Source organism: Entelurus aequoreus, linkage group LG14 (genome assembly GCF_033978785.1).
Source record: "Entelurus aequoreus isolate RoL-2023_Sb linkage group LG14, RoL_Eaeq_v1.1, whole genome shotgun sequence".
Lineage (NCBI taxonomy): Eukaryota > Metazoa > Chordata > Actinopteri > Syngnathiformes > Syngnathidae > Entelurus > Entelurus aequoreus.
The window spans coordinates 61,041,655-61,068,414 of NC_084744.1; the positions used below are offsets into that span (position 1 = coordinate 61,041,655).

The 26,760-nt window shown below is 39.7% G+C and overlaps 1 protein-coding gene across 4 annotated transcripts in view; it reads right to left on the minus strand.

The window, feature by feature from the left end:
* The window catches only part of depdc5 (DEP domain containing 5, GATOR1 subcomplex subunit), a 67,672-nt gene that overhangs the window by 24,819 nt on the left and 16,093 nt on the right, over positions 1–26,760 (minus strand). For all 4 annotated transcript variants that reach the window (XM_062070397.1, XM_062070400.1, XM_062070398.1 and 1 more), the window contains exons 14-26: positions 26,744–26,760; positions 24,818–24,952; positions 16,696–16,757; positions 16,565–16,635; positions 14,437–14,506; positions 14,028–14,064; positions 13,830–13,950; positions 10,222–10,439; positions 9,962–10,162; positions 7,905–8,040; positions 2,697–2,791; positions 2,522–2,575; positions 1,392–1,548 (exon numbers count right to left, since the gene is read on the minus strand). The exon at positions 26,744–26,760 is cut by the window's right edge and continues 58 nt beyond it. In XM_062070397.1, the coding sequence (XP_061926381.1) occupies positions 1,392–1,548; positions 2,522–2,575; positions 2,697–2,791; positions 7,905–8,040; positions 9,962–10,162; positions 10,222–10,439; positions 13,830–13,950; positions 14,028–14,064; positions 14,437–14,506; positions 16,565–16,635; positions 16,696–16,757; positions 24,818–24,952; positions 26,744–26,760 (1,374 nt within the window). The remainder of the gene's footprint in view (positions 1–1,391; positions 1,549–2,521; positions 2,576–2,696; positions 2,792–7,904; positions 8,041–9,961; positions 10,163–10,221; positions 10,440–13,829; positions 13,951–14,027; positions 14,065–14,436; positions 14,507–16,564; positions 16,636–16,695; positions 16,758–24,817; positions 24,953–26,743) is intronic.

A 26,760-nucleotide genomic window follows, 5' to 3' on the forward strand; every position in this document is an offset into this window, starting at 1 on the left:
CGTGGAAAAAATGCGGAGGCACACCACCAGCAGATTTCATTTAAACTCAGTTGACAGAAAAAAGTCGTTGTCGCAATTGTTGAACATGACTTTAAAGCATAACCATGCATGACTATAGCTCTTGTCTCAAAGTAGGTGTGCTGGGAAACAGCGGGAGGCAGTGTGCAGGTAAAAAGGTGTCTAATGCTTAAACTAAAAATAAACAAAAGGTGAGTGCCCCTAAGAAAAGGCATTGAAGTTTAGGGAAGGCTATGTAGAACGAAACTACAACTCAACTGGCTTCAAAGTAAACAAAAACAGAATGCTGGACGACAGCAAAGACTTACTGTGGAGCAAAGACAATGTACATCCGAACATGACATGACAATCGACAATGTCCCCACAAAGAAGGATAAAAACAACTGAAATATTCTTGATTGCTAAAACAAAGTAGATGCGGGGAAATATCGCTCAAAGGAAGACATGAAACTGCTACAGGAAAATACCAAAAAAAGAGCGCAAAATAGGAGCGCAAGACAAGAAGTAAAACACTACGCACAGGAAAACAGCAAAAAAGTCCAAATAAGTCAGGGTGTGATGTGACAGGTGGTGACAGTACACCTACTTTGAGACAAGAGCTATAGTCATGCATGCTTGGTTATGCTTTAAAGTCATATCCAACGACTTTTTACGGTCCCTTGCAGATTGTGTTGATATATATTGTTATATTGTTAATATTAATAAGTGTATCCCTTGCAGACTGTGTTGATATATATTGTAGGAAGCAGAATATTAATAACAGAAAGTTAAGTGGGGGGGGGGGGTTTGGGTTGGTGCACTAATTGTAAGTGTATCTTGTGTTTTTCATGTTGATTTAATAAAGAAATTAAATAGAAAAAAATAAATAAACGTGGTTCTTGTGGAGGAGTCCTTTTAAGAATTATTTATTTTTACATAGCCATGTTTAGAGTATCTAGTACTTTTCCTTTGTGTATTCTACCAGTCTCTCTTTGTCTGGAGATGTCTGTGTAGTGTTTTAGGCATTGGAATGTGAAAAAGATGCATCCCCCTCCTTATCTTATCAGTATTGGGGAAGGGGGAGGCATTCCTTTCTGGGGGGGGGGAGATGTTTTCCTATTCAAGAAGTAGTCTCTTTCCGTTTGAATGTTAGATCAACTAGAGCAGCCCATACCAATGTATTGATTAAGTTGATCTCCCAAAGCTTTGGTATAAACTTGAAAATATTCCAATTCTGTCTTGATGGTCCTTTTTACTCAGCATATATGTCATGGAAAGAACTTGGGATTGACCAGTAACTTAGATTCCCTGGAAGGAAGAACTGGTCCGACGCAACAGGTTCTACATATTGGATACCGTAAATGTGAATAGTTTGTGTACGGTGGAGCACACACCTCTCCAGGTCGCTGTGTGGCAGCAAGTCGTAGCATCCCTCCGTGTAGTCACTCTGCAGCATTTGGCGGTCGGGGAAGTAGTCGGTGGTGAGGGGCAAACACGCCGGTGTGGTCAGGGACTTCCAGTCCACGCCCACTGTGCAGCAGAAGCTGGGCACTGCCAGGGCCACAGAGAGGAGGAGGAGTTAAGTTGTACCGACAGACAAGACAAACTCACAAAACAGCAGCGATACTGCTGAATATAGTCGATTACGGACTATAAGCCGCAACTTTTTTCCCTACGCGTTGAACCCAGCAGGCACAAGACATTGATGCAACGTTGATTATACGTACGTTTCTTTCATGTATTGTAATCAACAGAAATATATGGTCTTGACCCGAGAACTACAAAGCGGAGAGGAAGCAGGACCAGACTCCCCTCCAAGCACCGCTTCTTTGAACTCTTTTTACGACCTTTTCTTTGAACTGTTTGTAATCAAAGGCGATGGCTGTTTACGACCCCCCGTTCCTTAGAAACAGCCGTTACCATGTAATCAGGGAACGTCCAAATAAAAGAGGCGTACAATCTTTCGTCAGGAGCGTGGGACGACACTGTGCAAGGGTACGGTGTCTACGCGTTTCTCCTCATTGAGCCAAATTTTAATTCTGTCTCTGTTTAATTCCTTGCTTCTTGTCTTGTTTAATAAGATGTCGTCAGTGTTTGAACCTGACAGTCATAATGATTGTGAACCATAGGCAAAAATCCCCAAAAAGTGCAGTTCCCCTTTAAGTGGTCGCTACCGTCAGGATGGAGTGTAGTTTCAAGTCATGAATACATGGATTTCACCAGAAAACTCCTATACTCCAATAACCCTAATCAATGGAAACAGTTTTTTCCCCTTTTAACAGTTTAATAACACAATATGCAATGAATACTAACAAATTCCTGGAATACATACAAATCAAATCTGTAATCAGCGCAAGATTCAACAAAACAACATGGGAAAGTTAACTTTAACAAATGAAATATCTCAAACCTTTACAGCCCCAAAGTAATTTAGGAATTTGTAATCCTCCATTAAGATTCTAAATTCCACACCTTACTGCAGGGATGATGGGTAAGGGAACATTGTGTGGTAGAAAACACTCACTTGGATTGGCAGCACTTTGGCAGAAGTCCTCAAACGCAGTACCACTTAAAGTACCTGCACACACACACAAATATACACAAGATGGAAGATCAGGTTTAATGAAAGAGGGACTAAATATTCTGAAGAAATAATCAAATCAGTTTGAAAATCAAAGTTTGTTTTTGAGCGTGCGTACCACCGTTGCTCTTGTTTCCGAGGCTGTCAGTGGATTCTTGTGTCACTCCACTGATGTAAAGAACATTATTGTCTGCCTGCAGGAAGCTGCTTTGCCTGAAACAAAATAAACACATACAAAAATAAAAATGCATGGCAACAACCGGGATATATTGATTTTTAAAAACGAGCCTTGTTGTGCAAGGGTGAACACTTTTATTTAGGATTTGCACATAACAATTGTACAGTGGTGGCCAAAAGTGTAAAGAACATCATGTCATGGCTGTCTTGAGTTTACAATCATTTCTACAACTCTTATTTTTTTGTGATTGGAGCACATACTTGTTGGTCACAAAAAACATTCATGAAGTTTGCTTCTTTTATGAATTTATTACGAGTCTACTGAAAATGTAAGGGTCAAAAGTATACATACAGCAATGTTAATATTTGCTGACATGTCCCTTGGCATCACACGGACAAAGATAAGACCTTCTGGAGGAAAGTTCTGTGGTCAGATGAAACAAAATTAGGCTGTTTGGCCACAATACCCAGCAATATGTTTGGAGGAGAAAAGGTGAGGCCTTTAATCCCAGGAACACCATGCCTACCGTCAAGCATGGTGCTGGTAGTATTATGCTCTGGGCCTGTTTTGCTGCCAATGGAACTGCTGCTTTAAATGGGACAATGAAAAAGGAGGATTAGCTCCAAATTCTTCAGGACAAGCTAAAATCGGAGGTTGGGTCTTGCAGGATTATAAGGCGCATTGCCGACGAATGGTCTATTTTTGATCTTTTTTCATACATAAGGCGCACCGGATTATAAAACGCACCGCCGACGAAAGGTCTATTTTTGATCTTTTTTCATACATAAGGCGCACCGGATTATAAGGCGCACTGCAGACGAATGGTCTATTTTTGATAATTTTTCATATATAAGGCGCACCGGATTATAAAGCGCACTGCCGACGAATGGTCTATTTTTGAACTTTTTTCATATATAAGGCGCACCGGAATATAAAGCGCATTGCCGACGAATGGTCTATTCTGATTTTTTTTTCACATATAAAGTGCACCGGATTATAAAGCGCACCGGATTATAAGGCGCACTGGCCGACGAATGGTCTATTTGTTATCCTTTTTCATCTATAAAGCGCACCGGATTATAAAGCACACTGGCCGACGAATGGTCTATTTTGGATCTTTTTTCATCTATAAAGCGCACCGGATTATAAGGCGCACTGGCCGGCGAATGGTCTATTTTTGACCCTTTTTCATATATAAGGCGCACCGGGACTATAAGGCGCACTGCCGACGAATGGTCTATTTTTTTAAAATCCTTTTTCATACATAAGGCGCACCGGATTATAAGGCGCACTGGCCGACGAATGGTCTATTTTTGATCCTTTTTCATATATAAGGCGCACCAGATCATAAAAGCGCACTGCCAACGAATGGTCTATTTTTGATCCTGCTTCATGTATAAGGCGCACCGGATTATAAGGCGCACTGCCGACGAATGGTCTATTTTGGATCTTTTTTCATCTATAAAGCGCACCGGATTATAAGGCGCACTGGCCGACGAATGGTCTATTTTTGATCCTTTTTCATATATAAGGCGCAACGGATTATAAAACGCACTGCCCACGAATGGTCTATTTTTGATCCTTTTTCATATATAAAGGCGCACCGGATTATAAAAGCGCACTGCCGACGAATGGTCTATTTTTTATCCTTTTTTATATATAAGGCGCACCGGATTATAAAGCGCACTGACCGACGAATGGTCTATTTTAAAAAAATCTTTTTCATATATAAAAGGCGCACCGGAATATAAGGCGCATTGCCAACGAATGGTCTATTTTTGATCCTTTTTCATATATAAAGCGCACCGGATTATAAGGCGCACTGGCCGACGAATGGTCTATTTTTGATCCTTTTTCATATATAAAGCGCACCGGATTATAAGGCGCACTGGCCGACGAATGGTCTATTTTTGATCCTTTTTCATATATAAAGCGCACCGGATTATAAGGCGCACTGGCCGACGAATGGTCTATTTTTGATCCTTTTTCATATATAAAGTGCACCGGATTATAAGGCGCACTGCCGACGAATGGTCTATTTTGGATCTTTTTTCATCTATAAAGCGCACCGGATTATAAGGCGCACTGCCGACGAATGGTCTATTTTGGATCCTTTTTCATATAAAGGTGCACCGGGTTATAAAACGCACTGCCCACGAATGGTCTATTTTGGGGGACGGCGTGGCGAAGTTGGGAGAGTGGCTGTGCCAGCAATCTGAGGGTTACTGGGGTTCAATCCCCACCTTCTACCATCCTAGTCACGTCCGTTGTGTCCTTGAGCAAGACACTTCACCCTTGCTCCTGATGGGTCTGGTTAGCGCCGTGCATGGCAGCTCCTGCCATCAGTATGTGAATGTGTGTGTGTGAATGGGTGAATGTGGAAAACAGTGTCAAAGCGCTTTGAGTTCCTTAAAAAAAAGGTAGAAAAGCGCTATACAAGTACGACCCATTTACCATTTACCATAAAGCGCATTGCCGACGAATGGTCTATTTTTGATCCTTTTTCATATATAAGGCGCACCGGATTATAAGGCGCACTGGCCGACGAATGGTCTATTTTTGATCTTTTTTCATCTATAAAGCGCACCGGATTATAAGGCGCATTGGCCGACGAATGGTCTATTTTTTTTTTTACCTTTTTCTTATATAAGGCGCACCGGAGTATAAGGTGCACTGGCCGACGAATGGTCTATTTTTGATCTTTTTTCATCTGTAAAGCGCACCGGATTATAAGGCGCATTGGCCGACGAATGGTCTATTTTTGATCTTTTTTCATCTATAAAGCGCACCGGATTATAAGGCGCACTGGTCGACGAATGGTCTATTTTTGATCTTTTTTCATCTGTAAAGCGCACCGGATTATAAGGCGCATTGGCCGACGAATGGTCTATTTTTGATCTTTTTTCATCTATAAAGCGCACCGGATTATAAGGCGCACTGGTCGACGAATGGTCTATTTTTGATTTTTTGTCATCTATAAAGCGCACCGGATTATAAGGCGCATTGGCCGACGAATGGTCTATTTTTTCAAAAATCGTTTTCTTATATAAGGCGCACCGGAGTATAAGGCGCACTGGCCGACGAATGGTCTATTTTTTATCTTTTTTCATCTGTAAAGCGCACCGGATTATAAGGCGCTTTGGCCGACGAATGGTCTATTTTTGATCTTTTTTCATCTATAAAGCGCACCGGATTATAAGGCGCACTGGCCGACGAATGGTCTATTTTTGATCTTTTGTCATCTATAAAGCGCACCGGATTATAAGGCGCATTGGCCGACGAATGGTCTATTTTTTCAAAAATCGTTTTCTTATATAAGGCGCACCGGAGTATAAGGCGCACTGGCCGACGAATGGTCTATTTTTGATCTTTTTTCATCTGTAAAGCGCACCGGATTATAAGGCGCTTTGGCCGACGAATGGTCTATTTTTGATCTTTTTTCATCTATAAAGCGCACCGGATTATAAGGCGCACTGGCCGACGAATGGTCTATTTTTGATCTTTTTTCATCTATAAAGCGCACCGGATTATAAGGCGCACTGGTCGACGAATGGTCTATTTTTGATTTTTTGTCATCTATAAAGCGCACCGGATTATAAGGCGCATTGGCCGACGAATGGTCTATTTTTTCAAAAATCGTTTTCTTATATAAGGCGCACCGGAGTATAAGGCGCACTGGCCGACGAATGGTCTATTTTTTATCTTTTTTCATCTGTAAAGCGCACCGGATTATAAGGCGCTTTGGCCGACGAATGGTCTATTTTTGATCTTTTTTCATCTATAAAGCGCACCGGATTATAAGGCGCACTGGCCGACGAATGGTCTATTTTTGATCTTTTGTCATCTATAAAGCGCACCGGATTATAAGGCGCATTGGCCGACGAATGGTCTATTTTTTCAAAAATCGTTTTCTTATATAAGGCGCACCGGAGTATAAGGCGCACTGGCCGACGAATGGTCTATTTTTGATCTTTTTTCATCTGTAAAGCGCACCGGATTATAAGGCGCTTTGGCCGACGAATGGTCTATTTTTGATCTTTTTTCATCTGTAAAGCGCACCGGATTATAAGGCGCATTGGCCGACGAATGGTCTATTTTTGATCTTTTTTCATCTATAAAGCGCACCGGATTATAAGGCGCACTGGCCGACGAATGGTCTATTTTTGATCTTTTGTCATCTATAAAGCGCACCGTAGTATAAGGCGCACTGGCCGACGAATGGTCTATTTTTGATCTTTTGTCATCTATAAAGCGCACCGGATTATAAGGCGCATTGGCCGACGACTGGTCTATTTTTAAAAAAATCTTTTTCTTATATAAGGCGCACCGGAGTATAAGGCGCACTGGCCGACGAATGGGCTATTTTTGATCTTTTTTCATCTGTAAAGCGCACCGGATTATAAGGCGCATTGGCCGACGAATGGGCTATTTTTTAAAAAATCTTTTTCTTATATAAGGCGCACCGGAGTATAAGGCGCACTGGCCGACGAATGGTCTATTTTTTATCTTTTTTCCTATATTTTAGGCGCACCGGATTATAAAGCGCACTGACTGACGAATGGTCTAATTTTTGATCTTTTTCTTATATAAGGCGCACCAGAGTATAAGGCGCACTGGCCGACGAATGGTCTATTTTTGATCTTTTTTTCTATATAAGGCGCTGTGCTGTATGTATACTTTTGACCCTCATATTTTCAGTAGACCCATAATAACTTCATGAATGTTATTTGTGACCAACAAGTATGTGCTCCAATCACTACATCACAAAAAAATAAGAATGATTGGTAACTCAAAACAGCCATGACATGATGTTCTTTACAAGTGTATGTACACTTTTGACCACCACTGTACATATATAGACACATATACATATACACACATACATATATTTGTATGTATAGATATATATTTACATTAAAGTGTCTTCAAAGTGTGCCTTTTTTTTAACTAAAATATGGCCTTTTGTCAAGGCTTGAATCAATTATTTATGTTTACATTGTTTCTAAAAGAGAACTCCGCTTCCCTATACAAACTTCTCAAGTTACGAGCCATGTTCATGAACCAATTAAAGTTGGTACACCGAGGTTCCACTGTAATGGACATCTGAGAGCTCTCCCAGGACGTACAATGAGCATTATTGGAACTAACCTCCCTGTGGCTTCGTGATAGGCCAGTTCCAGCAGCTCAGCCGAGGTGTGGCCAGGACCTCCATGTTGGCTCACCTGCAGATCAACTATGTTTTGTCTGGTCTGGTGGTGGATTTGAATGGCTTCTCCGGAGGGACCTAAAGAATGAGAGAGGAGACATTTGTAGTCTGTGAAGGTAGTCACTACTATAGGCACATACTGCATCTCCCAGAAAAACATTTTCAGTAACCACTACTTGTAAAGGGGACTGTAAAATCGTCCGAGTCATACCAAAGACTATAAAAATGGGAGCCATTACCTCCCTGCTTGGCACTCAGCATCAAGGGTTGGAATTGGGGGTTAAATCACCAAAAATGATTCCCGGGCGCAGCCAACGCTGCTGCCCACTGCTCCCCTCACCTCCCAGGGGGTGATGGTCAAATGCAGAGAATAATTTCGCCACACCTAGTGTATGTGTGACTATCATGGGTACTTTAACTTATATATATATATATATATATATTAGGGATGTCCGATAATGGCTTTTTGCCGATGTCCGATATTGTCCAACTCTTTAATTACCGATACCGATATCAACCGATATATGCAGTCGTGGAATTAACACATTATTATGCCTAATTTGGACAACCAGGTATGGTGAAGATAAGGTACTTTTAAAAAAAATAAAATAAAATAAGATAACTAAATTAAAAACATTTTCTTGAATAAAAAAGAAAGTAAAACAATATAAAAACAGTTACATAGAAACTAGTAATGAATGAAAATGAGTAAAATGAAGTGTTAAAGGTTAGTACTATTAGTGGAGCAGCAGCACGCACAATCATGTGTGCTTACGGACTGTATCCCTTGCAGACTGTATTGATATATATTGATATATAATGTAGGAACCAGAATATTGATAACAGAAAGAAATGGGGGAGGGAGGTTTTTTGGGTTGGTGCACTAATTGTAAGTGTATCTTGTGTTTTTTATGTTGATTTAATTAAAAAAAAACACAAAAAAAACAACAAAAAAAACAAACAAAAAAAAAAAACCGATACAGATAATAAAAAAAACCGATACCGATAATTTCCGATATTACATTTTAACGCATTTAAAAAAAAACAAAACAAAAACAAAACGATACAGATAATAAAAAAACGATACCGATAATTTCCGATATTACATTTTAACGCATTTATCGGCCGATAATATCGGCAGGCCGATATTATCAGACATCCCTAATATATATATATATATATATATATATATATATATATATATATATATATATATATATATATATATATATATATATATATATATATATACTGTATATACACACACACACACATTATATATATATATATATTTCTGTGGTTTATCCGTTATACAGTGCTCAATACTGGGGTAGAGCGGAATATACGTTATGTCAGGGAAAAACACAGAGGCTGTATCATCCCTACAAGCCTGTTTCGCAGGTTTCCCTGCTCGTCAGGGGATTATATTGAAGTGTCTGTGGTTGTTAAATATATATTTAATGTACATTACATGAGGGTGTGGCCACTGTTGCACAATAGTGCCTTGCTTCTGTGTCGGCATGATGAGACCAGTTGGTTGTGTTTGTTTAAAGCGGCCATGCTGGGGTGGTATATAATAAACATATTTTCTTTCAGGCACAGGTGACATCTTTTAGCTGCACTGTTGTATGGTGAGCTAGATGCCACAATTTGCCAAGTGATGGTTGATCAATGTTATTGTCTTTAAGAGTCCATATGTATTTACTCAGCTCCGTAGAGTTCTTGAGTTGGGGCCTACGGAATGATGCTGTGTGATTGTTATAACGACTTTTAAAGGTGTATGTCTACGTGTTTGAGTTGTCCTTGCGGGTGACGCTGGCTTGGTAAACAACTGATGTTTTTAAACAGTTTCCGTTGAGTGGACAGTTGAGCCTTTGTTTGCAATTGCAGCTATCTGTGGAGTTAGAGTCATTAGCGGTTGCTTGTCTGTGAGTGCTCGGAATCTTTTTGTTGTGTGAGTCAATGCTTTGTTTTGAACGCCACGAAAAATGTATCTCACCAACGGGGAACGTGTGCATCCAACGCCGACGGTTGGATGTGAGCTTCATGGGCATCCTGGTGGGCGTGAAGGGATTGATGAGCGCTCTTTGGGGCGTGTAACCTCCGGGGCGTATGTACAGTGTGGACTCGGCACTGCCAACGGTGAACCTGGCTGGGGCACTGGAGTCTCGCTGGAAGTCCATCGTCTTCTCCAACATCTCTGGACAAAGAAGCGTGAAGTCAGGTGGAGGCTGCTGTGAGTGACGGAGTGAAGTGTACCTCTGGCGCACGTATATCCCAGAGAACTGCTGACTTCATATTGGATCAGGGGCATGCGGGGTATCACCAACATGTTGGACACGGGGCCCAGACTATCATCTGAAGTTAGACTATGTTGTTCTTCAGCGGCACTGAGGCCCACAGGAGGAGACACGCCTGTGCTGATGTCCACCGATCCACAACTCTTCTTCCCACTCCTCTCTTTACCTCGAGCCAACCTGAGGAAGCAGGTACACTTCTTTACCAATATGCTGGTAAGCCACAAGAGCATGATGAATCCTGTCACAATAATTCTATCTAAGTTATCACAAAATCGAGTTCAGCTCGCCCTGCGAGAGGACAAAAGCTGTCTTTGATCCTACCAAGCAGAAGGCTTGTAGAACTCCACTGTGGACGATGGGAGGAGACAGGAAGGTGTCGGTTACTCTACTCTATTGTAATCCACAGGAAGATTTTGTCTTGACCTGAGATCTACAAAGCGGAGAGGAAGCAGGGCCTGACCTCCCTCCAGGCACCTTTTCTTTGAACTGTTTTACGACCTTTTCTAAAGGCGATGGCTGTTTACGACCCCCGTCCCTTTTAGAATTCTCTACTCTATTGTAGTCCACAGGAAGATTTTGTCTTGACCTGAGATCTACAAAGCGGAGAGGAAGCAGGGCCTGACCTCCCTCCAGGCACCTTTTCTTTGAACTGTTTTACGACCTTTTCTAAAGGCGATGGCTGTTTACGACCCCCGTCCCTTTTAGAATTCTCTACTCTATTGTAGTCCACAGGAAGATTTTGTCTTGACCCGAGATCTACAAAGCGGAGAGGAAGCAGGGCCTGACCTCCCTCCAGGCACCTTTTCTTTGAACTGTTGTACGACCTTTTCTAAAGGTGATGGCTGTTTACGACCCCCGTCCCTTTTAGAAACGGCTGTTGCCATGTAATCAGGGAAAGTCCAAATAAAAGAGGAGGCGTACAATCTTTCGTCAGAGCGTGGTGACACTGTGCAAGGGTACAGGTGTACGCGTTTCTCCTCATTTGATTTGATTTGATTTTTATTAAGGATCCCCATTAGCTGGTTGCCTCAACAACCCACTAGTCTTCCTGGGGTCCACAATTCAATACAATTACAAGTAAAAGCATATAATTATAACTACACAATACAGAAAAAAATAAAAGCATCAATAAAAAAACAAGCAAACAATTTACAGTCACAGAATAATAATTACCATATAAATATAACTACACAATATAAAACCTAACAAATCATCAATGAGCAAACTAATTTAAAAACTCAGATAAAATATTACTCTCTTTTTAAAAACCTGTTTACTTTCAATGCTGGTGAGAATTCGAGGCAGGTTATTCCAGAGCGATAAAGATCTATAAATAAAAGATTTCCGCAAAGCATTCTTCCTGGGACGAGGGAGTACAAAATGCCCCTCACTGGATGCCCTGGTATTGTGATTATGTATAGTGCTACTGTGAACTATTTGGGCCATGAGAAAAGCAGGAGTTTTACTACCGGTTACTGATTTGAACAATATTGAATTCTGTCGCTGTTTGATTCCTTGCTTCTTGTCTTGTTTAATAGACGTCATCAGTGTTTGAACCTGACAAATCCTTTTAGAACTGCTCCCACCTTTATAATAATAATAATAATGGATTAGATTTTATATCGCGCTTTTCTATTGTCAGATACTCAAAGCGCTCACAGAGGGTTAAGCTACATTTGTAGCCACAGCTGCCCTGGGGTAGACTGACGGAGGCGAGGCTGCCAGTTTGCGCCACCACCCATCATTCATTCACCAGTCATTCACCAGTGTGAGCGGCACCGGGGGCAAGGGTGAAGTGTCCTGCCCAAGGACACAACGGCAGCGATTTGGATGTCAAGAGGCGGGGAGCGAACCTGCAACCCTCAGGTTTCCGGCACGGCCGCTCTACCCACTACGCCATGCCGCCCCGTGGATCTATAACATCGGCGATTATAGGAAGTAGGGTTGCACGGTACACCGGTATTACAAACCCCGTTTATATTTACATCTAACACAATTTCCCAACTCATATGGAAACGGGGTTTGTAGTATAGTACCGCAATACTAATCAGCGTTGGCGTTAACGCACTTTTTGTGTCTTTTTACGCATTGAAATCAGAAAAGACGCGAAATCCCGGAATATTGGTGCATCGGTAGGAGTGATAATGGACTTAAATTGAAGATGACAGGAAATACTGTCATTAAAGGCCTACTGAAAGCCACTACTAGCGACCACGCAGTCTGATAGTTTATATATCAATGATGAAATCTTAACATTGCAACACATGCCAATACGGCCGGGTTAACTTATAAAGTGACATTTTAAAATTCCCGGGAAATATCCGGCTGAAACATCGCGGTATGATGACGTATGCGCGTGACGAAGTCCGAGTAACGGAAGTTATGGTACCCCGTAGAATCCTATACAAAAAGCTCTGTTTTCATTTCATAATTCCACAGTATTCTGGACATCTTTTGCAATTTTTTTAATGAACAATGAAGGCTGCAAAGAAGACAGTTGTAGGTGGGATCGGTGTATTAGCAGCGGACTACAGCAACACAACCAGGAGGACTTTGTTGGAGCGCTAGCCGCGCTAGCCGCGCTAGCCGCCGACTTCACCTTGACTTGACTCGGGTGAAGTCCTTCTTCCTTCTGCCGATTGCTGGAACGCAGGTGAGCACGGGTGTTGATGAGCAAATGAGGGCTGGCTGGCGTAGGTGGAGAGCTAATGTTTTTAGCATAGCTCTGTGCAATCCGGTTGCTAAGTTAGCTTCAATGGCGTCCTTAGCACAGCATTGTTAACCTTCGCCAGCCTGGAAAGCATTAACCGTGTATTTATACATGTCCACGGTTTAATAGTATTGTTGATTTTCTATCTATACTTCCAGTCAGGGGTTTATTTCTTTTGTTTCTATATGCAGTTAAAGCAAGATGCTATCACGTTAGCTCGTAGCTAAAGCATTTCGCCGATGTAAAAGGCACTGAATGTCCATTTCGCGTTCTGGACTCTCATTTTCAAGAGGATATAGTATCCCAGGTGGTTTCAAATACAAATCTGTGATCCACAATAGAAAAAGGAGAGTGTGGAATCCAATGAGCCAGCTTGTACCTAAGTTACGGTCAGAGTGAAAAAAGATACGTCCATCACTGCCTCTCAAGTCCTTCACTGTAACGTTCCTCATCTACGAATCTTTCATCCTCGCTCAAATTAATGGGGTAATCATCACTTTCTCGGTCCGAATCTCTCTCGCTCCATTGTAAACAACGGGGAATTGTGAGGAATACTAGCTCCTGTGACGTCACGCTACTTCCGCTACAGGCAAGGCTTTTTTTTATCAGCGAGCAAAAGTTGCGAACTTTATCGTCGATTTTCTCTACTAAATCCTTTCAGCAAAAATATGGCAATATCGCGAAATGATCAAGTATGACACATAGAATGGATCTGCTATTCCCCTTTAAATAAAAAAAAATCATTTCAGTAGGCCTTTAAATATTGTCATTCTGTGAGTTCATGACTAATTTATTGAATGTTTTGATTGATAACAAGATAACAAGAAAATAGCTCCAGAAGCCTTTTATGCACGTACCGACAATTGGGAATCCTCTGAATGAGGGAAGGCCCAGGCAGTCTGAAGACCTGAGAGTCGTAGGCATCGTAGTCCACCTGTATCGGCAGGCTGTTGTCACACTCCTTCTGCACACACAACGCTTGAAAACACATACGAGGTGGTGAGCACCGGAGGAGTTCTCAAATGAAAGAAAATGGAGGAACTGCCACGTCTCACCTTGTTCCGTGCCCTTCTTCAGTTTCTCAACTTGACGCTGCAGAAAAAGACGGGAGAAATTATTCTCATATCTTATTTAGTAAATAAATAGACCGGGCTTTCTGCTCTGCCGCTCCCAGTCTGTGGAACGCTCTCCCTGACCACCTGAGGGCACCACAGACTGTGGATGCTTTTAAAAAAAGGCTTAAAAGCCCTTCTTTTTAAAAAAGCCTTTTTTTTTCTTTTTTTTTTTAGATATATGCATACTAGTTATAGCTGTTTGGCTGTTCTAGTTTTTATTTGTACTTCTTTCTTTATTATCTTTATTTTTTTTAATACACTGTAGCACTTTGAGATTGTTTACTCAATATAAAGTGCTTTTTAAAAATAAAAAATGAAAAGTTAATTGAGGTAAAACAACACAACTCACCTTATGACAAGCCAGTTTGATTCGGGGTATGAAGGTGCTACATGAGTTCTGACTTTTGGAGGTGTAGAAGCTAAAATAAAAAATAAAAAAAAGATCATTTCACACTGCATTTACATTTAAATGTAAATATAGAGTGGTGGTCAAAAGTGTACGTACACTTGTAAAGAACATCATGTCATGGCTGTCTTGAGTTTCATTCTTATTTTTTTGTGATGTAGTGATTGGAGCACATACTTGTTGCTCACAAAAAACATTCATGGAGTTTGCTTCTTTTATGAATTTATTATAATTCTACTGAAAATGTGAGGGTCAAAAGTACACTACCGTTCAAAAGTTTGGGGTCACCCAAACAATTTAGTGGAATAGCCTTCATTTCTAAGAACAAGAATAGACTGTGGAGTTTCAGATGAAAGTTCTCTTTTTCTGGCCATTTTGAGCGTTTAATTGACCCCGCAAATGTGATGCTCCAGAAACTCAATCTGCTCAAAGGAAGGTCAGTTTTGTAGCTTCTGTAACGAGCTAAAGTGTTTTCAGATGTGTGAACATGATTGCACAAGGGTTTTCTAATCATCAATTAGCCTTCTGAGCCAATGAGCAAACACATTGTACCATTAGAACACTGGAGTGATAGTTGCTAGAAATGGGCCTCTATACACCTATGTAGATATTGCACCAAAAACCAGACATTTGCAGCTAGAATAGTCATTTACCACATTAGCAATTTTTAAAGTGTATTTCTTTAAAGTTAGGACTAGTTTAAAGTTATCTTCATTGAAAAGTACAGTGCTTTTCCTTCAAAAATAAGGACATTTCCATGTGACCCCAAACTTTTGAACGGTAGTGTATACATACAGCAATGTTAATATTTGCTTACATGTCCCTTGGCAAGTTGACCTGCAATAAGGCGCTTTTGGTAGCCATCCACAAGCTTCTGCTTGACCACTAAATTGCTGCAGTTCAGCTAAATGTGTTGCTTTTCCTGACATGGACTTGTTTCTTCAGCATTGTCCACACCTTTAAGTCAGGACTTTGGGAAGGCCATTCTTAAAACCTTCATTCTAGCCTGATTTAGCCATTCCTTTACCACTTTTGAGGTGTGTTTGGGGTCACTGTCCTGTTGGAACACCCAACTGCGCCCAACCTCCGGGCTGATGATTTTAGCTTGTCCTGAACAATTTGGAGCTAATCCTCCTTTTTCGTTGTCCCATTTAAAGCAGCAGTTCCATTGGCAGCAAAACAGGCCCATAGCATAATACTACCACCACCATGCTTGACTGTAGGGCTGGTGTTCCTGGGATTAAAGGCCTCACCTTTTCTCCTCCAAACATACTGCTGGCTATTGTGGCTCCAATTTTGTTTCATCTGACCACAGAACTTTCCTCCAGAAGGTCTTATCTTTGTCCATGTGATCAGCAGCAAACTTCAGACGAGTCTTAAGGTGTGGCTTCTAGAGCAAGGTCTTCCTTCTTGCATGGTAGCCTCTCAGTCCATGGCGATGCTTGACTGTGGACACTGACACCTGTGTTCCAGGAGCTTCCAATTCATTGCAGACCTGCTTTTTGCTGGTTCTGGGTTGACTCTTGATCATCCTGACCAATTTTCTCTCAGCAGCAGGTGTTAGCTTGCGTTTTCTTCCCGATCGTGGCAGTGACAAAACTGTGCCATGCACTTTATACTCTGCATACTCTTAGGACCTTAAGCTGCTTTGAAATGGCTCCAAGTGACTTCCCTGACTTGTTGAAGTCAATGATTCGTTTTTTCTGTTCCTTTGACTTTCCCATTGTGGCGTTTGTAAGCGAGTCTAATGACTGCATGACACGAGCCCTACTTAAATGTGCTCAGAGAAGTCAACAATCATAATCACTCACATGAAGTTAAGAGGCCATGAAGCTCATTTGATTTGATTGTAACTTTTCTACATCACCAACATTGATCATGTATGTTGCTGTATGTATACTTTTGACCCTCACATTTTCAGTAGAGCCATAATAAATTCATAAAAGAAGCAAAATTCATGAATGTTTTTTGTGACCAACAAGTATGTGCTCCAATCACTACATCACAAAAAAATAATAATTGTACGTACACTTTTGACCAGGACTGTATAATGTTGAAAATGTGGTCTTGCCTGTGGTTGACCCAGTGAGGAAGGTTGTAGTCGTTCCCCAGGCTGGTGTCAGGTGTGGATCTATTGTGCAACTGTGGGGTAAATGTGGTTAAAAGTCAACACACGTTTGTACAAGTGACTCGGAGTGTTACCTTAAAGAGAGGCACAGCGTGTAGCGGCTGCTCACCCATACACACCAAGTCCACACCAATACCTAGAGGGAAACATTCATTCATTTAGAAACTAACTCATTTTATCCAACTAAACTGTGTCACTACATTAATGAACTTATAACATGTTCATGTGCCAGATTGTAGCCAAAGGCTCATTTCCATCTGCAGGGGTTGATTTCAAAGTTGATTTTTAAGACAAAAAATTATTTTCAAGGTAAAAGTTGATTTTCAAGGTAAAAGTTCATTTTCAAGGTAAAAGTTGATTTAAGACAAAAAATTATTTTCAATGTAAAAGTTGATTTTCAAGGTAAAAGTTGATTTTCAAGACAAAAAAATGATTTTCAAGGTAAAAGTTGATTTTCAAGGTAAAAGTTGATTTTCAAAACAAAAAATGATTTTCAAGGTAAAAGTTGATTCTCAAGACAAAATTATTTTCAAGGTAAAATTAGATTTTCAAGACAAAAATAATTTTCAAGGTAAAAGTTGATATTCAAGGTAAAAGTAGATTTTCAAGACAAAAAATGATTTTGAAGGTAAAAGTTTATTCTCAAGGTAAAAGTTGATTTTCAAGACAAAAAATGATTTTCAAGGTAAAAGTTGATTTTCAAGGGAAAAGTTGATTTTCAAGACAAAAAATGATTTTTAAGGTAAAAGTTGATTTTCAAGACAAAGTTGATTTTCAAGGTAAAAGTAGATTTTCAAGGTAAAAGTAGATTTTCAAGACAAAAAATTATTGTCAAGGTAAAAGTTGATATTCAAGCTAAAATTTGATTTTCAAGACAAAAAAATATTTTCAAGGTAAAAGTTAATATTCAAGGTAAAATTTGATTTTTAAGGTAAAAGTAGATTTTCAAGACAAAACATGATTTTCAAGGTAAAAGTTGATATTCAAGGTAAAATGAGATTTTTAAGGTAAAAGTAGATTTTCAAGACAAAAATTATGTTCAAGGTAAAAGTAGATTTTCAAGACGAAACATGATTTTCAAGGTAAAAGTTGATTTAAGACAAAAAATGATTTTCAAGGTCAAAGTTAATTTTCAAGGTAAATGTTGATTTCAAGAAAAAAATATATTTTCAAGGTAAAAGTTGATTTTCAATGTAAAAGTTGATTTTCAAGGTAAAAGTTGATTTTCAAGACAAAAAATGATTTTCAAGGTAAAAGTTGATTTTCAAGGTAAAAGTTGATTTTCAAGGGAAAAGTTGATTTTCAAGACAAAAAATGATTTTTAAGGTAAAAGTTGATTTTCAAGACAAAGTTGATTTTCAAGGTAAAAGTAGATTTTCAAGGTAAAAGTAGATTTTCAAGGTAAAAGTAGATTTTCAAGACAAAAAATTATTGTCAAGGTAAAAGTTGATATTCAAGCTAAAATTTGATTTTCAAGACAAAAAAATATTTTCAAGGTAAAAGTTAATATTCAAGGTAAAATTTGATTTTTAAGGTAAAAGTAGATTTTCAAGACAAAACATGATTTTCAAGGTAAAAGTTGATATTCAAGGTAAAATTAGATTTTTAAGGTAAAAGTACATTTTCAAGACAAAAATTATGTTCAAGGTAAAAGTAGATTTTCAAGACGAAACATGATTTTCAAGGTAAAAGTTGATTTAAGACAAACAATGATTTTCAAGGTCAAAGTTCATTTTCAAGGTAAATGTTGATTTCAAGAAAAAAATATATTTTCAAGGTAAAAGTTGATTTTCAATGTAAAAGTTGATTTTCAAGGTAAAAGTTGATTTTCAAGACAAAAAATGATTTTCAAGGTAAAAGTTGATTTTCAAGGTAAAAGTTGATTTTCAAGGGAAAAGTTGATTTTCAAGACAAAAAATGATTTTTAAGGTAAAAGTTGATTTTCAAGACAAAGTTGATTTTCAAGGTAAAAGTAGATTTTCAAGGTAAAAGTAGATTTTCAAGACAAAAAATTATTGTCAAGGTAAAAGTTGATATTCAAGCTAAAATTTGATTTTCAAGACAAAAAAATATTTTCAAGGTAAAAGTTAATATTCAAGGTAAAATTTGATTTTTAAGGTAAAAGTAGATTTTCAAGACAAAACATGATTTTCAAGGTAAAAGTTAATTTTCAAGGTAAAAGTTAATTTTCAAGGTAAAAGTTAATTTTCAAGGTAAAAGTTGATTTAAGACAAAAAATTATTTTCAAGGTAAAAGTTAATTTGCAAGGTAAAAGTTGATTTGCAAGGTAAAAGTTGACTTTCAAGGTAAAAAATGATTTTCAAGGTAAAAGTTGATTTTCAAGACAAAAAATTATTTTTTTTTGAAAATGGTAAAAAACTTGAATGGTCACAATGAGTTGAAATGGATGGTGTTGGAATTTTTCAAATCGGTGGAGAAATGTTGAAGTAGTAACATGTTGAATTGAGAAATGGTATTACAGAATTCCGTGAAATTTCGGGAAAACTGGGAATTTTTCCAGTTCAAAAAACCAACTTAGTTTTTGTCCTGATTAAGAGGAATGTTTTGACGGTGGAACGGTTGAAGTGGGTTGAAAAATGTGGGAGGAGTCGTCGCCAGAAAAAAGGGTGTAAATAGGGCTTTGGACAATCAAGAATTCTGGAAAATCCTGGAATTTTTATGAACTTGGAAAAGGGGAAGTTGAAATTTCCAGGATGGTGGAATGTGTTGAAGGTGGAATGGTTTGAATAGGTTGAAGAATGTGGAAATGGTGGAAGTTTGAAAAATGGACAATTCATTTTGAATGGGAAAAATGTCCCGGAAAACCTGGAATTCTGGGAAAACTGGGAATTTTTGGAATTTGTCAAGGGAAAGCCCGCGATTCCTGAATAGGCTGAACAGTTTGAAGTTGGAACGCATTAAATCGGGTGAAAAATGTGGAAGGTACAACACAATCTGGAGAAGAATAAGAAGAAGAAGAATAAATAGATGAATTTTGGTGTAGAAAACTAATTGTGTGAATGTTTTAGAGCAGGGGTCACCAACCTTTTCGAAACCAAGAGCTACTTCTTGGGTAGTGATTAATGCGAAGGGCTACCAGTTTGATACACACTTAAATAAATTGCCAGAAATAGCCAATTTGCTCAATTTACCTTTAACTCTATGTTATTATTAATAATTAATGATATTTACACTTAATTGAACGGTTTAAAAGAGGAAAAAACACGAAAAAAATGACATTTAAATTTTGAAACATAGTTTATCTTCAATTTCGACTCTTTAAAATTCAAAATTTGACCGAAAAAAAGAAGAGAAAAACTAGCTAATTTGAGTCTTTTTGAAAAAATTAAAAAAATAATTTATGGAACATCATTAGTCATTTTTCCTGATTAAGATTAATTTTTAGAATTTTGATGACATGTTTTAAATAGGTTAAAATCCAATCTACACTTTGTTAGAATATATAACAAATTGGACCAAGCTATATTTCTAACAAAGACAAATCATTATTTCTTCTAGATTTTCCAGAACAAACATTTTAAAAGAAATTCAAAAGACTTTGAAATAAGATTTAAATTTGATTCTACAGATTTTATAGATTTGCCAGAATTTTAAAAATTTTTTTAATCATAATAAGTTTGAAGAAATATTTCACAAATATTCTTCGTCAAAAAAACAGACGCTAAAAGGAAAAATTAAATTAAAATGTATTTATTATTCTTTACAATAAAAAAGATGCATTTACTTGAACATTGATTTAAATTGTCAGGAAAGAAGAGGAAGGAATTTAAAAGGTAAAAAGGTATATGTGTTTAAAAATCCTAAAATCATTTTTAAGGTTGTATTTTTTCTCTAAAATTGTCTTTCTGAAAGTTATAAGAAGCAAAGTAAAAAAATAAATGAATTTATTTAAACAAGTGAAGACCAAGTCTTTAAAACATTTTCTTGGATTTTCAAATTCTATTTGAGTTTTGTCTCTCTTAGAATTAAAAATGTCGGGCAAAGCGAGACCAGCTTGCTAGTAAATAAATAACATTTAAAAAATAGAGGCAGCTATTAAGTAAGTGCTGCTATTTGAGCTATTTTTAGAACAGGCCAGCGGGCTACTCATCTGGTCCTTACGGGCTACCTGGTGCCCGCGGGCACCGCGTTGGTGACCCCTGTTTTGGAGCATTCACACAATTAGTAATCTTACTCTTGATTTTGATTATATTCATTAATTATATCTAACCTACTTACAGTTCACTACCTTGTCAAATGATATAATAATCACAACGATTATTATTCATTTAACACATTAACCTTAGGCTTAGGCCAGGCTGATTAGAACAAAATTAATATGCATTATGTTGTACTAAATTAAATAAACTAAATTAACTAAACTGTCAATGATGTTAAAGTGTAAATAAAAATACAGCTTCACCACTTTAGTCATAATTTTTGCGCTTAAGAATGTCTCTATATGACATTAGCGCCAGACTTCTTCTGTGTGTTTTATATGGTCATTACTGCCACAGGTGGTAGAAGAGTGTATTACAACTATGCGGACCACAGCTAAAAGAACATGTATATTACATTGTAGGTATATAGACTTAGACCGGGGGTCGGCAACCTTTACCACTCAAAGAGCCATTTTGGCAAGTTTCACAAATTAAAGAAAGTAATAGGAGCCACAAAAAAAATTTTTAAATTTAAAATGAAAAACACCGCATACAAAGCTTAAACGCTTTGTGCTATGTTAACTAGGGGTCTCCGACACACGCACCGGCACGCACTTTAATGTGGAAATTTGATGTTAGTGCAGCCCGCGAGTTTTGAATGAATGGCGCTTGATAGCGTCATACTTGCCAACCCTCTCATTTTTCCCGGGAGACTCCCGAATATCAGAGCGTGATGACACTGCATTTGGCGCCCTCTACAGTCTGCCCTAACAGTGTACCTGCTCGACCACACGTAGAATGCAATTTCAGCTTGCTCACGTAAGTGACAGCAAGGCGTACTAACTCAGCAGCCACACATCTTACACTGACGGTACCAATACCCAGAATCCCATGCAGCCCTAACTCTTCCGCTCAACCAACGCACGGGGGGGGGGTTGATGTGTGGGGGGATTTGGTAGTAGCGGGGGTGTATAATGTAGACCGGAAGAGTTAGGGCTGCATGGGATTCTGGGTAATGGTTGTGTTGTGTTTATGTTGTGTTACGGTGGGATGTTCTCCAGAAATGTGTTTTCCATTCTTTTTTGGTGTGGGTTCACAGTGTGGCGCATATTTGTAACGTAACAATGTTAAAGTTGTTTGATACGGCTACCATCAGTGTAAGCTGTGTGGTTGATGACTAAGTATGCTTTGCTGTCTCCTATGTGTGCAAGTAATAACAACATGCAACATGTGGCTGGACTGGCACGCTGTATGTAAATGCTATAGAGGACAATTACTGCAATGCAATTAGGGCACTCCCTTTATTTAGTAATTAGAGTGTAAATAGGATTATTTTTTCCCTGGGAGTAATCTATGAGGGACACTGAGATCCATAAATCTCCTGGGAAAATCGGGGGGGTCGGCATGTATGTAGCTGAGCCGCATCAGAGTGGTCAAGGAGCCGCATGCGGCTCCGGAGCCGCGGGTTGCCGACCCCTGACTTAGACTATGTAATAGTATATGCCATCAACGTGTCAGGGTACCTTCTCTCCAGGGCTCCCACTACTTATTTCTATCTGCCACACGTGAAAATAGTGCATACATTAAAGGCCTACTGAAATGATTTTTTTTTTATTTAAAGGGGAATAGCAGATCCATTCTATGTGTCATACTTGATCATTTCGCGATATTGCCATATTTTTGCTGAAAGGATTTAGTAGAGAAAATCGACGATAAAGTTCGCAACTTTTGCTCGCTGATAAAAAAAAGCCTTGCCTGTAGCGGAAGTAGCGTGACGTCACAGGAGCTAGTATTCCTCACAATTCCCCGTTGTTTACAATGGAGCGAGAGAGATTCGGACCGAGAAAGTGATGATTACCCCATTAATTTGAGCGAGGATGAAAGATTCGTAGATGAGGAACGTTACAGTGAAGGACTTGAGAGGCAGTGATGGACGTATCTTTTTTCGCTCTGACCGTAACTTACCGTATTTTCCGCACCATAAGGCGCCCCGTGTTATTAGCCGCACGTTTAATGAACGGCATATTTCAAAACTTTGTTTACCTGTTAGCCGCCCCGTGCTATTAGCCGCACCTACGCTACGCTAAAGGGAATGTCAACAAAACAGTCAGATAGGTCAGTCAAACTTTAATAATATATTACAAACCAGCGTTCTAACAACTCTGTTCACTCCCAAAATGTAATGTGCAAATGTGCAATCACAAAAATAGTAACACTCAAAATAGTGCAGAGCAATAGCAACATCAATAACTCAACGTTGCTCATACGTTAGTGTCACACAACACACAAAATAAACATTTAAAGCTCACTTTCTGAAGTTATTACTCATCTACAAATCCCTCGAATTCTTCTTCTTCGGTGTGCTTCACTTGTTTTTTGACACCATCGATGATGTGGACGCGCATGCAGTCGTAGATCAACAGGAACGGCGCTGCGTGAAAAAAGTCACCCGGTGTCTTCGCGTAAACGTCTATCAACCACTCGCTCATCTTTTCTTCATCCATCCATCCCTTCCAGTTAGCTTTTATGATGACGCCGGCTGGAAAGTTCTCTTTTGGCAAGGTCTTCCTTTTGAATATCACCGTGGGTGGAAGTTTCTGGCCGTTAGCATGGCAAGCTAGAACCACAGTAGGACGACTTCTCATTCCCTGTGGTGCGAATATTCACCGTACGTGCTCCCGTTGTATCCACAGTGCGGTTCACATGAATATCAAAAGCCAGTGGAACCTTGTACGCGTGTCTCTTAGTAGGAGACATTTTGTTGTCTTTACAGAAAAACAAATGAAATTAAATATCCGCGAGCTTCTTCTTCTCCGGGGGCGGGTGCTCACCTTGGCGGTTGCTTACCGTAGAAGAAGAAGCGCTTCCTCTTTTACGGGGAAAAAAGATGGCGACTGTTTACCGTAGTTGCGAGACCTAAACCTTATGAAAATAAATATGAATATTAATCCATATATAAGGCGCACCGGGTTATTAGCCGCACTGTCTGCTTTTGACAAAAATTGTGGTTTTTAGGTGCGGCTTATGGTGCGGAAAATACGGTAGGTACAAGCTGGCTCATTGGATTCCACACTCTCCTTTTTATATTGTGGATCACGGATTTGTATTTTAAAGCACCTGGGATACTATATCCTCTTGAAAATGAGAGTCGAGAACGCGAAATGGACATTCAGTGCCTTTTACATCGGCGAAATGCTTTAGCTACGAGCTAACGTGATAGCATCTTGCTTTAACTGCATATAGAAACAAAAGAAATAAACCCCTGACTGGAAGGATAGATAGAAAATCAATAATACTATTAAACCGTGGACATGTAAATACACGGTTAATGCTTTCCAGGCTGGCGAAGGTTAACAATGCTGTGCTAACGACGCCATTGAAGCTAACTTAGCAACCGGACTGCACAGAGCTATGCTAAAAACATTAGCTCTCCACCTACGCCAGCCAGCCCTCATTTGCTCATCAACACCCGTGCTCACCTGCGTTCCAGCGATCGGCAGAAGGACGAAGGACTTCACCCGATGCGTTTGGCGGCCCGGAGACGTAGGAAGTCAAGGTGAAGTCGGCGGCTAGCGCGGCTAGCGCTCCAACAAAGTCCTCCTGGTTGTGTTGCTGTAGTCCGCTGCTAATACACTGATCCCACCTACAACTGTCTTCTTTGCAGCCTTCATTGTTCATTAAAAAAATTGCAAAAGATGTCCAGAATACTGTGGAATTATGAAATGAAAACAGAGCTTTTTGTATAGGATTCTACGGGGTACCATAACTTCCGTTACTCGGACTTCGTCACGCGCATACGTCATCATACCGCGATGTTTCAGCCGGATATTTCCCGGGAAATTTAAAATGTCACTTTATAAGTTAACCCGGCCGTATTGGCATGTGTTGCAATGTTAAGATTTCATCATTGATATATAAACTATCAGACTGCGTGGTCGCTAGTAGTGGCTTTCAGTAGGCCTTTAAAGCTGCCCCCGGTGGAAAAAAAGGTTGGGGACCCCCGTAATAAACTGCTGTGGAATATATTCACACTTACCGTTATCGATCATCCGTTGTTTGGTCAGAATCATGAGCAGGCGGTCTACTTCGAACACTCCAACCCCCGGCGTGATGACGACTGACATCTGGCCGGTGCGGTCAAAGTTACGGTTGATGTAATGCTTGTCAAACACTGGAGGGAAACGGGAGAATGTCAGCTTTCACTGCAATAAGGCACTTTTGGTAGCCATCCACAAGCTTCTGCTTGAATTTTTGAACACAAAATTGCTGCAGTTCAGCTAAATGTGTTGCTTTTCCTGACATGGACTTGTTTCTTCAGCATTGTCCACACCTTTAAGTCAAGACTTGGCTGCTTGGACAGCTTGTAAATCTCCGCCGTGTGCCATGGACCGCGCCTCGCCGTAGAAGTGTCTGTTTTTCAGATCTGGACAGCCACGGGAGGGGCCGTATGAGGACCCAAAGTCTCCCAAGAAGATAAGGCGGACGAGCAGAGAAGGGGGCAAACCTGACACCGCTCCAAGCACATTTTGTTTTGAACTGTTTATGAACCAGTGCTGGGCTGCCGCATAACGTGACCTCTCCCCTTAGAAGCAGCTTCAGGTATGTAATCAGGGAATGCCCAAATAGACGGGGAGGCGCGGGAACTGTTTTCCTCAGAGCGTGGGGTTACACCGTACGAGGGTGCAGTTCCACGCGCTCTCCTCATGAGCTAAATTGAATCATGTCTCTGTTTGATTCCTTGCTTCTTGTCCTGTTTAATAAATAGTTCAGGTGTTTGAACTTGACATTATAATTCATGCATCTCTCACCAGCTGGTAGACAAACGTGACAGGCTAGTCCACTTTCGCGTGCCCCCGAGGTGACAAAAAAGATGTCGTTGCAGCAACTTTTTTAACCCCTTAGTGAGGATTGTGACTGAATCTTCCATCTAAACGGGATTATGCGAGCGCCCCGTCAGTCGAGAGTGGATATATTACAACAAGTGTTTGTTTTATTATGCTTTAATATGGCTAGCTTGTATGTTTAGCACCTAGCAATGGTGAAACTGCATCCATCACTAGGGATGATGTTTGATAAGAAATGATCGAGTTCGAGCCCATTATCGAATCCTCTTATCAAACCGATTCCTTATCGATTCTCTTATCGAATCCAGATAGGTTGTTGTATATGGAAAAAAACCCACAATATTTGGTTTAACAAAAGCTCACTTTTATTTTATAAGAAAAAAATAAAATAAATAAATATTGACTGTTGTTACCCAAAGTATATTAAGTGGGATTTTTCAGAAAAACTAATATATACAGTAACACAAAAACAAGCTGTCTCTGTGATCACTATAGGTGAATAGCCACGCCTTGAGGCGTTTTTCCCGGTCCATTATTTTTGCTGCTTGTGTGACATCACAGGAAATGACGTAGCTCAGTCTAATGACTGAGCTACGTCATTTCCTGTGATGTCCCACAGGGCATTTCTTGTGGGACGGGATTCGTTCCCAGGGATTCGAATAAAGAACCAACTCTTTTTCTTTACTATAGTGGCCTTCGATAACGGGAACCGGTTCTCAAAAAGGGATTTGAGTCCATGGAATCGGTTCTTTTCTTATTGAACGGTTCTTTTCTTATCGAACAACCGGGAGAATTGGTTTCGAACATCGTCCCTATCCATCACTCACTCGGCTTGTAAATCGTATTGCTCATCCTCTTTGTGTTCGGGCTCAAAAAAAGCCTGGATCATCGTTTTCCCCAAAAGTAATCGCTGTTGGCGCTCACAAAGTCTGCTCGATTAGCATTGTTGTTGATGGGGAAGGGATCTGTGGTTACTCCTCTACGTCACGGATCACGTACAGTAACCGGCTTCCTTATTAACCCTCAAAATAGCTGGGGAATCTCTGTGATCTTATCCGTTTATTCCCAAACTTTGGAAGTCTTTTGGTGTCATAAATCAGTTCTATTTGGGTACCAACCATTGAAGGAAAGGTTG